The sequence below is a fragment of the Oenanthe melanoleuca genome, chromosome 10, assembly GCF_029582105.1.
Source record: "Oenanthe melanoleuca isolate GR-GAL-2019-014 chromosome 10, OMel1.0, whole genome shotgun sequence".
NCBI lineage: Eukaryota > Metazoa > Chordata > Aves > Passeriformes > Muscicapidae > Oenanthe > Oenanthe melanoleuca.
In genome coordinates, this window is record NC_079344.1 from 14,530,577 (window position 1) to 14,553,284 (window position 22,708).

At 44.3% G+C, this 22,708-nt stretch overlaps 1 protein-coding gene across 1 annotated transcript in view; it reads right to left on the reverse strand.

Annotated features, from left to right (window-relative positions):
* ADAMTS17 (ADAM metallopeptidase with thrombospondin type 1 motif 17) overlaps positions 1-22,708 on the reverse strand; it is a 155,731-nt gene that overhangs the window by 103,306 nt on the left and 29,717 nt on the right. The window contains exons 6-7 of the mRNA XM_056500189.1: positions 22,518-22,675; positions 17,096-17,139 (exon numbers count right to left, since the gene is read on the reverse strand). Of these exons, the coding sequence (XP_056356164.1) occupies positions 17,096-17,139; positions 22,518-22,675 (202 nt within the window). The remainder of the gene's footprint in view (positions 1-17,095; positions 17,140-22,517; positions 22,676-22,708) is intronic.

Sequence of the window (22,708 nt, forward strand, 5' to 3'; positions counted from 1 at the left end):
GCTAAATACCTTTGTCAGGAGATAGTTTTCTGATTATTAGGAATATCTGGAGATACTTGGTATTGAATATTGATATGCCACCCAAGGGTCTAATGAGTGGCCCTGGGTAACGTTTCACAAGACCAGGGCTCTATCTGAACATGCCAGATTCAACCATGTGCCTTAATCTTTGTGAAAGGACTGTGATTCAGGCAGAAATACCCAAATTTTAGCTATGGCACCACTGCAGCTCAACAGAACTTCTGAATTCTTTCATCCCACACAGGAGCCCAGGCAGGAGTGCACTGCCCCATTTCCAAACAAATTACCTGACCCTAACCAGCTGCCCTCCTCAGTACCTTCCTGATAAAAATACCTTTGTGAGGCCAAACCTCTTCATGTCTGGAAACCTGCAGAGGCAGCAAGATTTAATCATCAGAGCTTAAAGGACTGCTTTTGCTATCTTCCTTTTCTCTGTTTAATTACCCTGCAGGACAGCAATTAATGGAACATGTGGAATCCCCTCCCCAGCACGGCCGACCCTCAGCTTTACCTTTGTCTTTCTGCAGGGCTTTTCTGCTTCTTGGGAACCCTCCTGAGCTTTTACAAGTTTAATGGATGAATCATTTATCTGCTCCTTTACCAAGCTGCCCACACACACACATTCCCCAAGATGGCAAGAGCTTTATTCCAATGTTATCTGCACTGGATTTACACTCTGCTAATTCATTGATGTAGGGAGAGGGGGCTGTCCAGACAATAGAAAAGCTCCAGAGATTGAGACCTCTCCTAGCTTCAGGATGTCTGTCCTCACCCACACCAGCAAAAGCTGTTTCACAAATGCAGTGAGATGAGAACAGCTGAGAGATGTTCTAACACCTTTTTTGGCCAAAAAAACCTCTTTAAGTGAGGCCTACAAAAACGTTATTAATATGCTGCATTATAAGAGCAGTCAACCTTTGGAAACCCTTGGAGGTTTGGCATGGGCATCTCTGAAACCACATTCCTTTCCAATGCCATTCAGCAGGATTTGTGATCACAAACATAAACATTCACCACACTGACCACACCTGAGGAGAGGTGGTGTTCACTGATTTCAGAGAAAGCTGGAAACAAGCACCCTGCTCGGCCTCATGGAGCAGATACCCATCTGTGACACAGCTACCACTGACCTTGCCTTGCAGCAAGGGAATGCACTAAAAGCCCACCTGAAGTTCTTTCCAGCCCCACTTGTCTAAGCTTTTATGATAAAACACTGGGATCTAAGACCTCAGCAAAGCAGGAGATAAAAGAAATTCTCTGTCTCTTTGACATCTGCTCTTTGTTCAGCGTGACATCCTCCATGCCATTAATGGCTCCTCCCTTTCAGCAAACCATCACTTCCCTGGATGACAGCACATTAATAAATCCTCTCCATCCAAGGAGACATGAGGAGTGCCTTAATTAACTGGGGCAGAGGAAGCAGGGTATCATCTCCATGTTTACTCTACTTTGATATGCTAACAGCCACATTCCAGAGAGCTTCTCCCCAGCACTCCCCAGAGCCTGGGCTGCTGCTGAATGCAGATCTCAAACACAGCTCCTTCCTGCAATCCCTTCTCTAGTTAAATATGACTTTGGGACATTTAGACCAAATCAGAAACCACCATCCCTGAATGCTGATTCCCAAATCCAGGCAGTTAATTCACCATCTGCTCATAGACATCACTGCCTGGTGCTGAAAGTCTCCATGCTCACACACACACATGGAATTACATGGGCTTGATTACTCAAAGTAAGATATATTGGGACAGCTGTTGAGAGGAAAGGCAAGGGAAGAGCTGGCCAGGTGGATTTGAGAGAGGGATTCCAGTTGGGGATTGGACTGAATAATTTAGCACACAGTGGTGGGAAGAATACAGAAGCCTGGCATAATTCAAATTTAGTGAATAAGGCAGGAAGAGAAATGGGAAGAGATTAGGGAATGAGAAGAGACAGGGACAGAAAAGCAGCAAATGGAGATAATATGGGTTTTCCAGAAGGCTTCAGGAAACATGACTTTGATCTCATAGGCAGCAGGGAGTCACTTCTGAGGGAGGCAGGGGTCAATGAGGGCAGGAGATAAGATCAGAAGGGAAGATGAGCTCCCTGAGAATGTCTGTGTGTACTTACTGCTGGAGAAAAATGGATCTACAGCCCTGGGTCAGAAGTCTCTGGCATCATGGGTTCACTTGAAGAATTACTGAACAAGTCTGAGAGCATGGAATTATTCAGGCAGGGAGGTGTGGGCAAAACCTGGCACTGAGCATAAAGCACGGACAGCTGCTGGAACTGGTACAGGAACAAGGGATGGAAATCAGAAGATACAAGATAGTGAGAGAAAAAGAGATAGGCACAGAGGACAACGTTGTTCATGGATATCTCACACCAGAAAGGAATCAGATCTGGCAGAAGGCAGCAGAGATCTGATGCTTTTGAAAGGCTACAGGAACAGAGACTGAGAACTCAAAGAAAACATCACCAGCAACTGTGAAACCAAGCTGCAAATCAGGATTTGGATCCTGGCCCTGGAAAGTCACCTCTGCCTGGGGCACAAAGGCATTTGGATTTGAATATCTTGTGTTGGACTCATGGTGTTCAGTGGATGAACCTGCCAGTCCTTTCTACAAACTGCTGCAGAGTTAAGCAGGAGCTTCCCTTCCCACATGCATGGGAACATCAGCATGAAAATATGCAAAAGGCAGGCAACCCATGGAGGCAGCAGCAGGACTCAGTACTGGATTCAGGGTTTGTGGAGCTGTGTGAGTCCTTCACAGCAGTGGCTGCAGCACAGAGACACAGGATAAAAATGACTCCACATCTCTCACCTGCTGGATGGCTTGACAAAAGAAGAGAGCTCCACCTGCTCTAAACAGCCTTTATGAATCCCACCCTTTCCCAGATGTTATTAAAAATCAGTATTTCAGTATTTTCATTCTGACCTGTGCTGGCTAGTGGAAGAGGCTTAAACTCAAGAATTGCACCAGTTGCCCCCTAAGCTGCATCCTTCAGAAAATAAATAACTCACCAAAAAAAGAGAAAAAGGCAAAAACTCTGCCAGCAGAAAGGAAAGTGCTCGAGGTCTCCCATGCCCCACTCCCACCACTCTGCCACATGCCTGTGTCAGTCTGCCAGCACCTGTCCTCAGGATGGATTCCCACTGCAGGTTACCATCTCCCAGGAAATGGAAAAGCAGCCCTGGCACTGCCTGCCATAGCTGCAGCTCTGCAAACTGTGTAAGGCTCCAAAACCAGCTTTGGGACTATTTTCATCTTCCTTTTTTCAGATGAGTTCTGTGAATTCCACTTTTGGACTTGTTAGTTTGTCCCTGCAACTCATCTGAGCCACCTGCTTCAACAGAGGGCCTGAATTCAGAGAAAAGGAAGAAAAATATCAAATCAGATCTTTTAATGAGACTGCTAAACAAAGAAGAACATGGATTTCAGCAGCAGGGATTCTGGAGCCTTTAAATTCCTCACTATCTCCCTTCCAGAATGAAAAGACGTGGTCAGACTTGGCAATAAATCAGAAAAAATATTTGGAGTCTCTGTACCAAACAGCATCTGCTTTAAGAGCAAACAGTCAGGGTCCAGCATTCAGTTCCAGTTTTTCCCCTTCCTGTAGTTGCAAACACTAAGAAACTCATGATTCTTTGCAAATAAATTAGGAGATTCCAAGAGATTTTCCAAGCCATGCCTATCTCACCCTGCTGTGGTGTTGGTCAGAGGTGGGTTCATGAGGAAGGATCAGTCCTGCAATGGTTAAACAACAATCAGTAGTATGTAATGAACAATATTTCAGTGTCAGCCCAGCCTGCTGAACTTGGAGATGGCTGAACACCTGTGCTGCTGATGAATGGCATTCTTCCACAGCTCCCCATTAAATTTTTGCCATGTTCTTACAGAATGACTCAGCAATCACTACTCTTGAAACCTGAATGAATCTATACTTTTGAAACATGTTAATATTTAAAGAGTATTTTACTTTTAGGTGCTTTATGCATGTCAAAGCTGCTCTCCTGGCAACATCAGAGCAGCACAGGTGAGCTGCAGGGAAGGCAGGCAGCAAATGGGATGATGCAGAGTGATCAAACTTCAAACAGATGCTTTTCCAAATTGCTCCTGAGATACTTCTCATCTGCAGCTCCCACATCCTGACTTCCAGGGCTGCTGAAGCTCCTGGTTTCACTTTGGAGAGCTGCCAGCCAGCACTGATAAACTTATTTAGAAATTCTTGATTCAGCCCTTTTGTTTTAATTCTTTGCTGAGTGCTGATTTAACCTCATGGCCTGACTTGACAAGGCTGACAAACTCAAGAGCTGCACCTGATAAGGTTAATAGGGTTGAGTTACTCTGTTAAGTCAGAACCTGGGTTGAAAAGCTGGTCCCCAGCACCTCCACCCTGGCTGATACCTCTGCTGCCAGGGATGGGGAGTGAAGATGATTCTTCCATGGCAGTGGGCAGTGCCATAGCTTTGCTCCTCTCCTCACACACTACCAACAGGTATCACATTTGTTCTGGCAGAGCACAACAGCATGGTGGAAAGGGAGGTGAGAATAAATAAAAGATCCCAAAATTTACTTCAAAATTAATGTCTTGATTTCCTAGAGATTACCATTTCCACTTGGGGTCCTGATGTAAACATGGATGATGCAATCTTTCCCTCACTGGCAACATCAGAGGGAGATGGCTCCTTCATCTACTTGGTTTCCTAGTTTTCAAAAAACTTCTGAAAGCCTAATATTTCTGAGTCCTATAATCTCAAATTTGATTCCAACTGACCAATGGGTTATAAAAATACTAGGGAACAACCATCACTGGGGGAGACAGACACGAGCACAAAGCACACACAGGGCACAGACACAATCACCAAACCAGGTTAAAATATTTGGGTTAGTACTAATCCACAGGGCCTCTCCTCTAGGTTCCCAAACAGAGCTTTCCATCCTGGCTTCCACTCCCCAGGAAGGGAGTGACCCACAGGTAGTTTATGCAGCCTTAAACACATCACAGCATCAGCCTGACTGAAGAGAAGTAATGGCTAATTTCAGAGGTAACATGGCTGGAAGTATTTTTAATATGTCCTGGATCTAGTTTTTAAGTACCTCTTTCTCTAGATTCCTCAAAAATAAAATGACACCTTTAAAGCCATACCAGCTACAGAGAAATTCTCACTCTGAAAAGACCAGCCTGAGCTTTTCTTACACTTAATAAAAAGAAATCTCTCATGTTCAAACTTGAGCTCCAGTGAAAGAAAACACAAATCTGGATGAATACCACTGAGTTCCTTTCAATGACTGACAGCAGCCAGAGAGACCCTGGTGCCTCACAGACACAAGTCAAGGCACGGTCCCAGTCCTAGGGCTTTATGGACTGAATTCAGGAGTGACAGCCCAGGAGGCTGACAGTGACAGCACTGAAGAAAATTGTCACAGGATTCTGCAGGAGCCAGGGGACATTTTCATGCACATTGTGCTCATGTTACTGCTCCAGGGCTTTGTGCTGAAGTTCTCCCAACAGGGAGAGAACTGCCTCCCCTAGTCCCACATGCTTCTAAATAAAACACCCCCAGGAAATGAAGGAGCTCCTCAATACCTGCCTGGGTGACACATCCAGTTCTGAGCCAAATCCCTGTGTCCCTCACTGAGAATCCTGTCCTGAGTGTGCAGCACAGTTTGCAGAGTCTCCTCAGCTGTCAAACCCCACTCAGGACTCCTGCAGGGAATTTGCAGCAGGAACAGCTGCACTTCCCAGCTAAGCAGGTTGGGTATTTTTGAACCAGCCTGCCTGGGAGCCCAGTGGCAGTGGCCTTCTGGCAGCTGCCATATAATGAGAAGCATTTCCCAACAAAGCCACCTGATTAGTGACAACATAATCAGCTTCATGGCATCCTCACAGAACAAGCTGGGTGTGTATTACATTTGCTCTAACAGGTATCAAAATCAGCACAGGCTTGACCAAAGTCTCACTGGAACCAACAAATTATAATCCCCTGCTTTGGAAAACGTGCATTAAATAATTTCCTGGCTTCTTTTACTCACTTTCCACCCATAGAAGATTGACCTTTGTCTTTTTTCTTAAGTGTAAAGCCAGGAAGCTTTATTTACCTCTGTGATCAGATCCTGCTGTGGCTCACAGACACTGGTGCATGGGTGGATGTCCTGCATCTCTGTGAACCCATCAGTGCATTGAACAGAATCCTGGCTACAGCAGTCAAGAGCTGGGGTTTTTCATTGTGGAAAGGGCCAAATGCTCTCAGAACCCAGACCTTTGCTCTGAGCCAGAAGCATCATACCCTTACCAGTTCCTCAGATGCAGAGAAACATCCCAGAGAATGCCAACACAGGAAGGCTGTGCTGGGAACCTCTGCCCCTCACTTGGCTCCACAGAGGGAGAAGGGAAATGGGAAGATCCAAGTGAGACAGATAACCCACAGAAAGAAGCCTGGGGCAAATCAGAGAACGTCATGGAAGAAGGAATTAGATACCAGGCAAAGTTTAAAACTTCAGCAGCCCTTAAGCAACACTTTTGTGTTGCAGGATCCCAGGATTCCCACAGGGAAGCATCTCCTCAGATGCTGCTGAAGTATGTAGTACAGAAGGTCAGGCAGGAATCACAGGGAAAACCATCTGGGAGGACAGAGCAGCTCCAGTGAACAATGCTGCCCCTCTGAAGTCAACAGACACTTGGAAGAGTCATCAAAGGATTAGAAGGAGCACCAGTTCTTCCCCAGGAGCCAGGACACAGGTCGAGAGAGCTATAGCAGGAATTTCATCCACTCTTGGACAAGACCAAGCTGAAGACAACATTTGCTCTCTGACAGAGCCAGAAAAGCAAACAAACTGGAGCACACAAGATAAGAAATAGTAGTGTACAGGTTTCTTAAACAGAGATATACATTCTAAATAAAAAGCTAACTTCAGTCTTCTATTTTCCTGTCATTTCAAGAACAACAAAGTCTGATTAGACTGATGGACTCATTTTCAATAAATAAAAACATCCACACAGAGTTTCCTAACCACTGGCCAGTTTTCTTATAAATAACTGCAGTGTTTATACTGTTTGTCTGCTACAGCACAAATATTGCTATACATGTTGGAGCTTGATGGATGATATTACTAAAACCAACAAGCAGATCCTCAGCAGAACATTCATGTGTACCCAGCATCCCAGTTATGGCCAGGCAGAGCCTTAGAGCAAACAGCTCAGGCTAAGCAGTTACAGAAAAATGTATGACACAACCACACAAAACCAACAAATGCCTTCAACCTGCTGACTGCTCATGACCACCAACCAAAGCAGGAATACAAGGCTAATTCTGAGCTAAGCAAACACAGAAATCCTTCACATTCTACAAATCATGCTGAAACAGTACAGGAGGAGAAAGATATTTGATGGGTTGAGTCTGTGAGTTTTACTATTATTATTCTAGTAAGTTCAGTATATTTCTCTCAGCTGATCTAAAAGGTAAAACTACTCATCAAACTAATCCAGGCAAAACCCTTGCAGATTATAGGATTCTGAATCTGAAATTTAAAAACCTACAGAGCAGAGCCCTTGTGTCCAAACACAATTCCTAGGAAATCCACTTCTGTTCAAGGGACAGTTTATATACAAACACACACACACATACATGTATATACACCTGTCAGTGATAATTTGGCTAAAATTTCACTGTCTATAGTCACCTTCCTATCTAAACTGGCAAGGACTTGGTAAAGAAATCCCAGTATTTTCTACAAGGAGTATCTGGTCAAATCCATATAAAATTAAAAGTATTCTGCCATGCATTTAGAGACAGTAATTTATTTCCAGAATGTGTCTGTGCATTCTTGGGTCAGCTTAAAATTTCATCACCTTCTCCACAGCACCTGCCATTAATATTTCCAGCCATGGAATGAGCTTGTAGTGGATCCCAGCTGGCTGGAGCACACTCCCTACTGCATTTTCAGCACACTGGTAAACAGAGGGCACATTTTCAGTGTCTGCTAAACACAAGGAAAATTTTCAGTGCTGCAAAGTACTGTTAGATACCCCATTCCTATTTATATTATGTGGAGAACAATCCCAGCTGAAAAGCTTGGAGCTTGTGCTGAGGTAGTGGGAGAATTGTTAAATAAAACCCAACAACATTCCAAGGATTTAAAGTGACTTTCAGTCTACTGAGTGCACTTGGAGTAGTAAAATCCTGCCAGGACCAGACACCCTGCAAAATGGGTAAGGTATAATACCAGGTTCATGTTACCAGATGATTAACCAAAGCTGGGAAAAAACCAATTCAAATGAAAAAAACATCAGCACAGATCAAACTCCCTTCTTGGGGAAGGGGAGGGAAAGTTTTATGCACACTTCCCAGTGTGGTTTTCTTGGTTATCACCAGTAAAATCTCTTCTCTACGTTATTTAAAACTTGCTCTCAAAATTGCATTTAACCTTGGCAGCTGCAAAACAAAAGAAATGTAAAAGTACAGTAGGCAACTGTCCTTCATTTCCTTCCTTTACTCTTACATATCCTGTGTGCAACTGGAATGGTTCTATTTGATTATCCAGTGGAGCAAATGCTACAATGAATGCAATCATGCCTTATTACCCTACATGTCTGCAGCCTATTGCACAGCTATGTACAGATGTTTTTACACAAGCTTGGTTTTCTAGCTACAGGGTGGATAAAACAATAGGAACTATCTGAAATGTTTTCAAGCCAGCAAAGGATAAAGGCACTGAAAGGAATCAACTGGATAAAAGCCATCTATGTCTGACAGGAGAAGAAAAACCTCTGAGGTTTCTCAATTATAAACGCGTCAGCTTTCTGAAAGTGCTGCAGTCTGCAGCAAACTGACCAGGAATGTGTAAACAGAGGGGAAAATAAGGACCCAGGCAGAGGAAAGAAGGAACAAGAATCTCTGGCCTGATGAAGGGCTTAACTACTATTTGACTGACCTGAAGAATTGGCTGGTGCCCAAGGAAGTGGAGCTGCCTCTGGTAGCCTTGCCTGCAGCTGGGGCTGGACTGAGACTCAGCTCTGTCCTTGGGCTTGTCCCTTCCCATCTCCAGGCTTCACCAGCACCATGGGGATCACAGCTCTGATCTCTTTGGTACAGAGCTCTGGATTTCACTGAGGAAAGGCCCTGCTTACAAATTCATTTCCTTGCTCTCTCAATACATTTTTTTACCAATAAAACACACTGCAAAAACCCCTCAATGTGACGTTTCATGGTCAGGGAGGCACCGGGCTGGAATCGGGATGTGCAAAACCATTCTGTGCTCTTGGAGGAGAATCAGTGAGAAATGGTTTTTATGAGCCTCATTTTCCCCTGCCCACCTGGCCTGAAGCATGTCATAGCAGAAAATCTGCTTTCTGCTGCAGAGAGCCTGGGATTGGCATTCCCAGCCCAGAGGGGTTATTTATAGAGCACTGACAGCAGGTCTGACACCATGGAAAACAAACACTATTTATCTTTCCACAACCTTTTACAACAAAAGGGGAAGCAAGAAGCAGGGTGAGCTATGAAAGCAGAATTGATGATTTTATTTGTTTTATGATCATTCTGGTGAGAATTCCCCAGAGAAACAAGCCCTCAGCAAAGGGAAGTGATGGAGCTGTGGAGTGAAGCAGTGCAGCAAGCATGGAAAATCTCCATTTACATGGATGAGGCAAGAGACAAGAGCAGAAATACTACAAACCCCAAAAGACACTAATGGTCTGTCCACAGACCAAATATAATGAGCTTGTTCTGCTCATGTCTGCCTCAAAGGCTCCTCAGCCTCACACACAGTAGCCAGGAGCAGTTCCAGAGCTTTTCCTGACAGTTGTTTGGCACTGTGGGCTTAGCTGGACATCAATTAAGCTCCTGCTTCTCTGTTTGCAAACACAATGACCCCTTTCTGAGACAAACAGCAGAGATTTCTTTAAATCATCATTAAATGCTGCTTAGTCATATGCAAAGCCTTGGTTCTCAAGCAGTGTCCCACAAATCATCTCCAAGTTAGAAAACAATTGAGGCACAAAGATGTCTAGGAAATAAAACTATAAGTCAGAAGTTCTAGCATAGTATATTCAGGAGAACCAAAACCCTACGACTGCCTGTCACACAAAATAAAATATTAAAATATAGATATAGTTCTGATTGTTTTTTCTCCACGCCAGCATGAAAATGTACTGAATTGTTTCTGAAGGACACTATCCTGTAAATTCATTGGGAATTATCACTTCAGTCATAACAAGTCCTTTTCCCCCAGAGTGGTTGCATGTCAAAGCCCCAGACACAGCAAGAGGGTGAGGGGTAAAAGGATGGAGAAAGGAACATCACATGCAGATATTTACCCTTTAAGCTATGAGACCAAAATTCCCAGGTGCTTTGTGTACATGTCTATATCATTTCACACAGACAGAAATGGCCCTGGAGTGGAATGCAGGACGTGTTTGCACCTGCACCAGTCGAGCTGCACAATGATTTAGCACATAAAGTGATTTATGAGATGGAGTTGAAATCAAAGAATAAAGTCTGAGTATCAGAAAAAATATCAACAAAGTCATGGCAAATATCTTCCCTCCTGACTTACTCCTTTCAGTAAAGGCAGCAGAAAGCAGCTTAGTTCCCCACCAGTTAGACACTAGGCTAGGATTTGGGCTGGAGTCCTGGATTCCTGAGGGGAAAGGACCATAGTTCTGGTAGCCACTGAATTTTTGGAAGAAAGCCAGGCTGGATGGGACTGGAGCAACCTGGTCTACTGGAAAATGTCCCATAGCAGAGGGCTGGAATGACCTGGGCTTTAATGGTCCCAAATCATTCCAGAATTCTATGACAATTCTATCAAGATGCATTTCATTTAAAGAGTAATCAGCACCACCCTGTATAATGCTGAGATGTGATGGCCTGGAGAATATTTACTCTGTAATATATTGCCTGGTAAAGTACTATGGGTCCTTTCCACAGCATTTTAGACAGCTGCTCACTTGCATTTATCAAAACACATCCCCATGAACCATTAATAAAACCATGGGAGAAGGCAAAGCTTTCAAGCTAAAGGCAGCTTAAACATCCAGCACCAACTCTAGGGTGAGCCATAACAAAGACTAAAGCTCTCCCAAAGTCTGAAGGTCAGGAGGGAGCAATCAACAAGAAAAGTAAGATTTAGGATGAGCAGAGACATGCTAACAAACTAAAGCAGGGTGGGAAGCTGATGGGAAGATTTTGGACACACTGCCCTACATCTGACAACAACTATGAACATATTTCAGAAACCAGCTTAAATATCTGTGAGCATTAATTACCAATAGCAGTTTGATGGAGGACATGAAAGGCCAGGTACAGAGCAGGAAGTGTGTTATTCCTCCCTGCTGACAGTGTTTAGTTCCAGCTCCCTGAGAACCAGCTTCAAACACACACCACACTGCAAGGCCACTGTTTTATCTGCTGGGATGGGTGAGCACGACAGACAGATAAATAATGGGAAAATAAAAGGGCCTGAAACACATTTTGGGGCTGCAAAAGGAGAATGATGTATTGAGGAGAACTAATGAGGAACTGCTGGATGTTTCTGAAGGCTAAAGTGGAGTAAACGCAGGGAAATCCCGTGACCTCGGTGGGCACATCCCGGGTCTGGGTGATGGAAACCAGACTCTCCAGGGCCTCTGGGAACAGCAGCTTCTGCCTGGCCAGGCCCAGCTGAACAAAGACAGCATGGAGGAACAAACTGAGCAAGAGCTCCTATGAGCTCTGAACTAACCCCAAAGAGAAACAGGGAAAAAGGAAAGGGATGGGAATTCATAATGAGAGCAACTGAGGGTCTGCGAGACCTCAGAGCCGGAGCAGAGAGAAAATTTTAAAAGCTGAGATAACTGTGAGTCAATAGCACTCACAGATTGATGAATTCCCAAACAGAAGAGCAATCAACCACCTATTTTCTACAAAAAATCCTTGCAGCAGGACAATATGAGCTCCTAGCTAAGGACAGCACCTTTTTAGCCAAGGAGATCAAGAATCCACCAGTGTCCTCAGTACATAGAATGAACAAAGACAAACATAAACAAGACTACTGAGCTGCAAAAAGGCAAATAAAATTCAAATGCTCTACTTTCCTTAACAATAAAACCAGAATGTAAGGTGGTATCAGGAGGATTGCACGTCTCAGGCAAATATAAGAACAGGAGCAGGATCCTGACCCCAGTGAATCCACCACCAAGATTATGAGTCTGATGTAAGCAGGATCTTCCTCTGGTCTTTAGTGCACAGTGAGGCAGCCTGGCTGAAGCCACATCCCCAAAACAAGAAAAGCAAAAGCACAGCCAGGACACTGAATGAGGCAGAGCGAGGGTTACAGCAACAGGAATTCCCAATTACCTGAGTGCTTATCCCAGGGCTCTACTGAGATTGATGCAATCTCATATTACACTTGCTTGGCACGTGAAGTTTCAGTGGGAATTTGGAAGAGAGGGATTGCTAGCTGTTGAAAAGAAACTGGAAGGCTGTGGTGGGTAGGGTGGGGCTTGGGAGTTGGTAGTGATGAATATACCCAATAGCACAGTTCAGCACTGTCTGGGTTGTGCAGCCCAGCATTTATTCCCTAGCAACCAAAAGGCAAGGGAAAAACTCTCCCACTGCACTGGACCACAGCTCCCTGTGGTTTCCTAAAGCCAACAGCCTGACTCCACTGCCCTGCAGAGCCACAAGTGACACAAATCTGCAGTGCTGTGGGATCTCTTTCTCTCCCAAACACCAAATCAACTCGTTTCTTTAAGAGACATTTTAACCTCCAGTATGTTCATTTTAATGTATTAAGCTGTGTTTGGGTTTGGTCTGAAGGACAGTCCCAGCAAGGCTTTTGCTAAAGCCAGGCACTGCTGCTCTAATGAATTGTTTTAAGCAGCAGGTATTTCTATTTATTCTGGCAGCAAATAAAAACCCGCCCTGGAATATACAGAAACATTCAACATGAACCACTATGGAAAATGTTTTTAATGTGAGAATTCCTTTTCCATTCAGAGCAAACCAGCTAGTCTTTTCCCTTTCCTTGGGGAAGAATTCTCTGCTGTGACACTGGCAGGGCACTGAAATCAATATGGCACAGGCAGGATGACCAGAACTGTCTCCTGCTGCGGACAGGCCAGCCAGAGGTGGCAAATGGCCAAGGAAAAGGTAAACATGTACAGTCCCTTCTCCAGGTGTTTTACATGGAATTTAAAAAAAACCTACTTGGAGACATAGACCACAGATCCTCTTCTGCCAAACCTGGGCACATTTTAAACACTTTACTGCGATAAACAGCCAGGAGATGGGAATGTTTTTCTCCAAACACTGATTCACTTGTGGAAAGAGTCTGGAAAACTATGTTTCTCAATCACCTCCACTCTGTGCTTGGTTTTCTCCAGGCAGCTATTCCTCCAGCTCAGCCTGCCCCTCTGCAGTACACATACTTACTCTGCTTTCCTTTCCCCGACATCAAGCCACAGCGGAGCACATGTGACTGCAGCAGAGGTAAAGTCATTTTTAACCAGGGCAATTTAAGGATATTTAAGACACATTCTCATTTTCCATTTCCCAATTCCACACTGCCCCAAATTTTATTATTAGCTGAATACAGGGAAGCTTCAGCTTGGATCTGGGGTAACATGTACACTGAGGAATGAAGGCCAAGCCTTGCCTTGAAATATGCAGGATCATTCCTAACTAACCATAAAGCTGCTTATTTGGCACTGACAGTGGAAATATTGAACGAAAGGGGCATTCTCAATCTGCTTATGTCACAGAAAGGTTGGATTCTGACAGTGTGCAAGGCTCCAAGCTGCAGCCTGATATTAATAGCAAGACATTAAACTCGCAATTTGGCCGGCTCGGAGGCAGCTCTGCTGGAACACAGATTTTTCTGCAGGAAACGGCAGCTCTGGTTGGAGTCACAGCACGAGGGATGAGCCTGAAGCAGATTTGGGAATTTTGACTGGTGTGTGAGGAGGCTGTGTCACACAAAGAGAACCTTCCTGCTCAAACAGAGGAGCAGATCCCACAGCAGAGGCTGCTGGAACACGACTGTTCCACACAGGAATATTCTTTTCCTTCTGCCCATCTCCTTTGGAATCCATCCATTCCCAGGCCTAACTTACCCAACCAAGTGGATCTATGAGCATTAACAAACTATTTCTTACACAAACATGGTTCTGTTCCATGGTGCAGACAGTGGGGTATCACCCCACCACAACATACCTACACATTTTCCCCATTTTTGAGCTTGTTTGTGCCATTATGTAAACCTCCACACTACCCTGGCAGCTGGGCCAAGAAAATTTGAACCAAGTCCCCAGAGCAACTGGTTTCAGTGAGGGGCCCCTGCCAGAATACAAATACAAACCTCCTGCTGCTGTTTTCTTGCTGTGTCTGCATGGCAGGCAAAGATTCCAGACAGGTTTTTCAAGATGGATCTTTCAGAGCACAAATGAACACCTCTTATGAGCCATTTAAACTTCATAATTCCACTTCCCAACAACAGCTGGGCCTCAAGGCTTCCACCAGGGTACGTTTTGCTTCCTTATTTCTCACAATGGAAAGAAAATCAAGGCACTGTCACTGAAAATAACATTACCTACAGCACTCTGAGTCCTCTTATTTCAGGATATAATCCAACAGATTCCTTAGAGTCTCTTGAACATGACTAAGAAACATCAGATTCTGGACTTGTACTGCATCACACCCCCAAGAACACTACACTCTTTACAGGAGACCTCCCTAAGCCATGCAATCTCCTGAAGCTTTGCACTCAAAATCCTCATTTCACAGAGGTAGACAGAAGCCTTCAGAATCCAAGTGACTTGCCAAATGTCACACAATGAGTCAGTGCCAGAGCTGGGAATAGAAATCAGGAGTCTGAGAGTCCAGATTCTCTGCCTTATATAGAGCAGCAGCCTCAGTCTCCTGGTCTAGGAGAGCGGCTGCTCGCTGCGTTTACAGCATGGCACCACTGGCATTGCAAGGGCCAACCTCAGCCATAAGCAGGTGTAAAATCACACATGCATCTGCTGAGCTCTTCATCTCTTCAAGTGTAAAGCAAGAAATGAAAGCAAGCTGCTGTTGTAGAGAACTTTGGGGAGTGCAACGACCTCGGCATAACCATTAAGACCAAACGCGATGTCACTTGCTGGACTCCCTTCTTGCTTCCAAGGCAGTCCTGCTGATTTGGAGAGGAACATCTGGGAGCTGGAGTGAGAAGCAGGACTCTGGCAACAGCAGAGATGGTTGAAACACCCAGATAAACCTTCCTAAGCCACTATGGAAGATCAGTGGGCATCTGCCTGTTTCAGTTGTTGCAGTCGTATTAAGCCCAAGCCAAAGCCACGCTACACTGCTGCTCGTATCACTCAGGTATGTGCCCATGGCATGAAGTCTGGCTCTTGAAAACCTATTTATCTACAACTGACCCTTGCTTTTCCCAATCCTGACAAAGGAGGAAAACCAGAGAATCTTTTGCATGGTTAAAATTTAATCACTTACTCAAACCAGCTGCATGTCATGAAAGAACATTCATTAATTTATTCTTCCTCTGCAATGAAAAAAATGTAAACAGCACAACAAGGCCAAATGGGGCACAGAAAAGTGCAAAAAAAAAAAGTGCAAAAGTGAAGATATAAGTGCCTTGTTGCCACATAATCAAACTGTCAGGGGAGAAGGTAGGAAAAGCAGGATTGAAGAGAGCAAAGAGGCCAGACTGGTTTTGTCCCAGGAATATTCACCTTCTAAATATCTTGGAAAACTATGCTGAAAAGAGTAACAAGTCAGTTTAATCTTCATTGCTGTGATCTTCTACTTTCTCCACTGCAGCCACAGCCTGCAGCAAGCTGCAGCACAAGAAATAACTTGGGTATTGTAAGAACAGAAAAGAAGTCATAAAAATATTTCCTTAGTCATGCTGTCTCTGGTAATATAATTCCCTGAATAGAGACCTTCAACAATACTCTCTTTAAGTATGGAAAGAGCTCTGACTTTAGTCAGCATGTGTCTTAAATCAGCTTCTCTCTCTCTTTTTTTTTAAACTTCTTTATTGTATTTTACCACAGCCACCTCCAGGTGCAGGCACACGGTGTAAAAACCTTCCTCAGTGGAAGTGTGTTTTCTATTGGACACAGAATAAACACATTGTGAGGGATTCCAAATGGAAAAAACTTGGACACAGAGACCAGTCCTTGCTCATGTGTGTATCCTCCAGCTCTGTATTTCCTCCTTTCAGCTGATCCCCACAGCAGGGAGGGAAGGAGCTGCATTCCAAAATGAGCTTTCCACAGGGCTCCTGCTGAAGGCACTTCCCTCCCTGCTCTGCATCACCCACTGTCCATAACCCCTGCAAGTGTCTCCCTGAACACTGGAGTGTAAATTAAGATCCATCCCAAGTTTACACAGAATGGAAGATAAGGGGCCACCTGACTTTGAGGCAAGCCTAAAAAAATTAATGTCATCATCACAGAGAGGATGTTGGGCTGTGCCTCCAAACACTGCTGCCACTGTGGGGATCAAAAAAAAAACCCAAAAATCAGGAGAACACAGTGAAGGTTACTGCTACCTGAGTGAAATAAATAAACAAAGTATTTAATGTGTGGGATATAAGGACCCTGTGTATGCAGGCTTTGGATATGAGTAAAGGCAGTTAGGAAGTAGGAGGAGCAGGAGGCTGAAAAGAAGATTTAACTTGGCTTTCCTACAATGAGGTATTCTTCTCCAGTGTCTGAGTGCCAGCTTGATCTGGGAATGTCACACAGCTTGTTACAATGGGAAATACACTCCTTAATTAGCAAATTCTTGTTTGAGGTGAGAGAGAACTGAAAGGAACATTATACAGACACACCAAAAGACATCCTTCTGCATCCACTCCAAAGAAGCAGAAATACTTAAGAATAATTTCTGAACCAAAGACCTCCAGGGCTTAGAAAGGGTTAAAATGTAATGGCTTATTTATAGCTCATACCCTGCTCAGCTAATCCATATTTGCATCACAGAGGTATACACAGAGCAGCAAAACCAACATTACAGCAAACCAAAGAGTGAAAGATTGCCCAGAACACTCCCCTTAGCACAGTGGTGGCTATCAAAATACCCTCCCCTGCTCCTTGGACTTACCCACAGTGTCACAAGGCTCGTCTTTGTGCACGCAGAAATCTGTCCTAGAAAGAAAAACAGAACAGAAGTGAAATGTATCCTGTGCCTCCAGACTGGGAAAAAGCAGTGGAGCATGACTCACATATCATGGGTGTTGAGGTCTGGGGATTTTGTAAGGCTGCTGTGCAGTCTACACGATGACAACACAGATAGCAGCCCTGATTGAAACTGAGATTACAGGCAATTCTGTGAATCACCCCATATACCACAGTCCAATTTAAGAGACTGAAGATTCAGCACCTGAGTCCTGCCTCAGCCTGTGATGTCACACTTACTCCACAACTGGATTAAAACTGAAGCTCTTTCCACAAGAAAATTGTAGCAATAGGGAGCAGAGACTCTTTGATGCACCCCAAAAGACAGTGAGAGTAGGAGATGTGTGGAGCACAGCCCAAAGACACAGAACTCATAACATGTACCCAGAAATTCTCTTCACTAGAATAGAAAAGAACATGAAAGAAGCAGAACTAAACAGAGAAAGACAGATGTTGAACTGGAAGAAGAAAGAAAATGTCAGGATTTTCCTGGTAACAGGTAAATCAGCTTCAGCTAAACTTATTACAGTCAGATTTGCCATGCTAGGGTTTGAATCCAAGACAGAGAGATTCAAGAGACTCCATCTGGTTCCCCACATCTCATAAAGGCAGGAGAAGATACTACAGATGCCAGTGGCATCCAAAAATTAAAGAGGGATCCATGGAGCTGTACTAAACAGAAACAGAACAAAAGCCTTGAAACTCACCATCAAAGCACTGACACTTCATGTGAGAAGATTTTGTACATGAGATTCTGCATGACAGCAAAACAAGCGTGTGGGGGAAAAAGTATTTTATAACTAAATTAATAGCTTGAATACATTTCAAGAAGCACTTAGACCTAAACTTTTATGAGCTCTCTTCACCAGGGCTGCTTTGCAGTGCAATCCAAAATGAAGAGGAGCTGCAGAGAAACATCAAATGTGCTAAAACACTTCAGAAGTTCCTTAACCCAAGGGAAGCTGATGAACTGTAGTCTCTATCACCATGGCTTTCCTCACCCTGGGAGGAGGCAAGAGAATCCTGTTAGTACATTTGGAGTGTGCCATTAGAAATGCCTGAGTCCCCCTGGATTAGGAGTTTCAGAGTTTGGGAGCAGGAAGAGCAAAAATACTTACAGAAAGATAAATACTTAAGAAATATATAAAAACAGATCAATATTAAAAGTGCTCTTTCCTTGAAGAAAGTTATGAAATGAGGGTTTATAGGAAAAGATATTCAAGGCCCAGGACTGTGGCTGATGATTCCGGACCCTCCACACCAAACTCCTTTGAAAGCCACAAATCAAGCTGTCAGGGGCTTGGAAGGAGCGCACAAACAGCCATTACCAGCTCTTGCTCAGCACACATTGAAAACCAACCACGCTTCAGTGCAGAAAAACCATAACAACCATCAAAGCGTTAAAAAATCAGACAGGAACCAAACAAAAATCGGAAGCCACGACCACACACCGGCCCCAGCTTTCATTTTTCACTTCAGCCTGCGTTTGGACACCTTGGCACTGCAGCCTTCCCAAGGAAGACTGATGACAGTCTCCTGACGGAGCTGGCACCAGCGCGCCTGCTCGACTTCCCAGAGCCAACTTGACAGAGGTTTATTTAAGGACTTATTATGTTATATAAACTGCTAAATCAAACAGATGCTTTTCTTGTGACAACAGATAGCTGAACTATTAGTGGATGGCAGGAGGCCACAGCTAGAAAAGCCTCTCTGCCTCTCTCCAGAGCCTGTCCAGCCCTGCAAGTAATGGGCAGAATCTCTGCTCCTTGCGCTGTCCCACACCAAAAGGTGTCTGGCACTTTCTGGCAGCTCCACAGAAGAATTACCCCCATGTTATTAAATAAGGGGTCTGTAAATGATCCAGCACAACTTGCAGACTCTCCTACAGAGGCAGAACAATCCTTGTGTGTGAGTGTGATGCTGTTTGGTCAGGGAAGGTCTTGAAGCACATCAGCAGCAGAACTGAACATCGCTGGCAATTCAAGTATAAAACCTGCTCAGCCCATCCTTAAAACTGTCACAAACACAAGACCAAGAGAAACTCCATCTTCTATTCAAATATATGTATAAAAACACCAGGATTTAAACCATCTGGACCACTGCACATATTTTATCCCAAAACTCTGTGGCTGAACAGAAAAGCACAACCAGACTTTTAGTCACAAACCAGAGGTGGGTCTCAGTCTTCTTCCAAAGGCAAGGACACACCTCATCACAAAGCCCATTGCTGAAACTCCTACAACCCTTCCCTGGCAGCCAGAGGGAAAACTCAGCATGGAGAGGTGTTAAGAGTGATCTCTCTCACCCATGCCTCAGTCACACCAGTGATTGAAATGATCCCATCCTGGCACCTAAAACTGATCTGCTTTTAAAAAGGTTTCAATCAATTTTTGAGCTCAACTGCATGGGTAATTCTGAAGTGAGAGCTTGACATGACTGATACTATAAGGATACTCAACAATGCAGGAAAGATATTTTAATATTTACTGCATGTGCAAAGGTCTCTTATCACAGAGACATAGTTTTGTTAGCAGAATTTTTTACAGAGCTGTATTAAAATAAAACTCTTATTCCAGGAGCTGCAGTTCAAATCCAACATCTGAACTTATCACACAAGGTCTTGGATGATATATTGAAATCACAGCTCTATCTGTGAACCAGTTTTCTCTTTTAGCCATTGACTAAATCAAGTAGAAACAAATTTTCATCCTGTGACCTGTGAAATTCTCAGTCATTATCATGTGTGGTATCCAGCAGAGGTTTCCATTAGCAGAGTACTACAATTCTCCAAAAAAATACAAGTCAGTTGTTTTGCTCAATAAAAATAGCCAGAAGAGCTCAGAACTGCTCCTACAGTCACTCTTCCATCTGGCTCCTACCAACTGGAAAAAAATACCTAACTGTGCTAAGCTAAACTCTGCAATTCAAGTCCTTCCTGTGAGAAAGAGGGACAGTAGTTGAACTGTGCAACAGGAATAAGAAGCATTCTGTTAAGTGGCCATTCCCAGCATCCTTCAAATGACATCTTTTGACCAGTCTAACCCTGCAGGGTCATAAAGCTGAAGGACAGAGGAAACTGGTACAGTCCAAAGCCTGCCAAAATAAACTTTCCATATCCATAGGTACATTTAGCAGCACTACATGCCCAGTTTCCTCCATGCACAGTGAATTCCTCCATTTGCCCATTTAATGGGAAGGCAAAGAGCTGGAGAAATGTGGAAGGGAGGATCAGGCTGCAAATGGAACAATTACACCACTGTGTCAGGAAAAAACCAGTCTTTGCTTCAAGACAGCTCTGAATCCTGTTCCTGTCAGTGCTGGGACATTCTTTGCTCTGCCATCACATCACCTAGAGTCCAACAGATGACCCAAACACCTCCAGCCAGGAACAGGAACATCAGTGTGCCTGAAGATTTCCCAGGGAATGCAAAAGACAGAGGGATCAAGAGAGGGAATGTGTTCCAAATGAGACATGCTTCTAAAATCACTAAGATACAGATACTGCAAACAGAAGTTATTCTGGTCAGCTGCCTGTTAAAATATGAAGTACACTACCCAAAGATGCCAGAGACCTGAATTTCTGCAAGTTCAAAACCAGAATGTGAATGAGAAAAGTCTGATGATTACAGAAACCACAACACTGTATTCAGACCTTCAGGGCAGATTATTCCCACTGTCTCACTTATTTACTGAGGTGGACAATGCATCTGATTTCACAGGCACAGTTTGTTTCTTACCTGGAACTCAGGTGGACATCATTAAAACCCACAAGAGGAGTATTTGCCACCTAAGTAATCTACTTTTGCATTCAAATGAGGGTATGGGAACCATCACTTAAAGGTGAAGTTTCAAATGGCAAGCGTGCCTTGGTGTTTCAAATGAACCCAGCCAGATTGGAACCAGTGGGATTTCTTCAGAGCTTGACCCCAAAGAATCTGTTTCTAGTCCCTAAAGCAGCTGCAGCTGCTGAAAATTCAGCTTCTGCTTTTTCTGGCGCAATTGCTTGTGCTGGACATGTTGTTGCTCTCACATCCTCTACCACTGGTCCATCTGTACAGTCTGGGGAGGGTCCAGGGACACACACACACACACTTCCAAAGCCAAGAGGAGAAAAATTCATTTTCCTGACACAGGAATGGGGCCGCTGGCCCAGAAGTCTTCCAAACAATGCAGCATCCTCCATGTGGCAGAAGCAGGATGGGTTAAGGATAACAGGACACAGCAAAAAGGAAGGAAAGACTCCAAGTACACACTGCTGGCTTCTCCAGCAGCAAAATGCTGCTCCTGTGCACAGCCATGTGCTCCTTGGCCTGGACCTTCTCACCAAAGCTGAATCTGGTTTCTAACCCAACCAAATCTGTACTTTCCCAGCAATTCCCACTGCAAAACCCTGCAAATCCACTGAACAATTCCTCCTACAAATTCTTTCTACAGTTCTTCCTCAGAAGCCTGAGTCCAACTCATTTAGCCTGACATTATGCATTCAGTTCTGAGAGCAGCAGAGATGAAATGCTCTGCTCATTCCCCCCGCCCCATGCTCACAGCCCATCAGAAGAGATTCTCTCTGCCTCACTTGTCATGCAGGACAACTGGATACCCAGATGAATTTAACAAAAATGTTAGTTATTTATTTAGGCCCTGATCCAGTGAAGCACATGCTTAACTATAACCAGGATGTGCAGCCCGTTGACTTCAAAGGAACTATTCCCCCTGTCTAAACTGTTAAGTATCTGCACAAGTGCCGGTGGACTGCAGTGAATACAGAGGAGGGAGCAGGGTTCGGGGGAGCTGCACACACGTCTGTGGAGGAGATTTCTCAGGAACTTTGCTGGCCTCATGCCCTGCTCACCAGCTCTTTCACTGAACACTCACCAGAATCCCATGGATAGCTTGCAGTGGGGCTGTTAGCACAAATCTAACAAGAGATTATTACAATCAGGATGGCAGTTTGTGCAAAAACTGTACTTCTACTTATACTGTCAGCAGAGAAAATAAGTGAAAGAGGTGAGCAATATTGAACTGCCATACAGACATTTCCTGTCTCCCCTATTTTTTCCACTCCTACCAGCTGGTGCGAGAAAAAAGCACCTCCTGTGCTACAGCCACATCCTGATCCTGACAGTGACACAGAACAGTGACCACCACCGTGACTCTTTGGCTCAAGAGGAGAGATGCTTTTGTACTACCTTGTTAAGAACGCACAAAACCAAGACAGATCACTTTCATCTGAAGCATGTGAGCAGCAAATGTATCAATGTTTTCTTAGATTTCCGCTTGACCAGATAACCCCATCACTGACCATGGGCATTACTGGTTGAAGTAAATTGATAAACCAGACCTTCCCATACCTGGTCACAAAAACAGCAGCATCCACAGGAGGGGTGTCATCCCTGGCACCAGGAACCTGGTTGTTACCAAGATATTTTGCCCCACCATATTCTTCATTTTGCCACTGGCAGAAACTCTCCAGAGATCTCTCTCCATGATGCCCGATGGACAACTTTGCCTTTGGGTAAAAAAACCAAAAAATATATATATA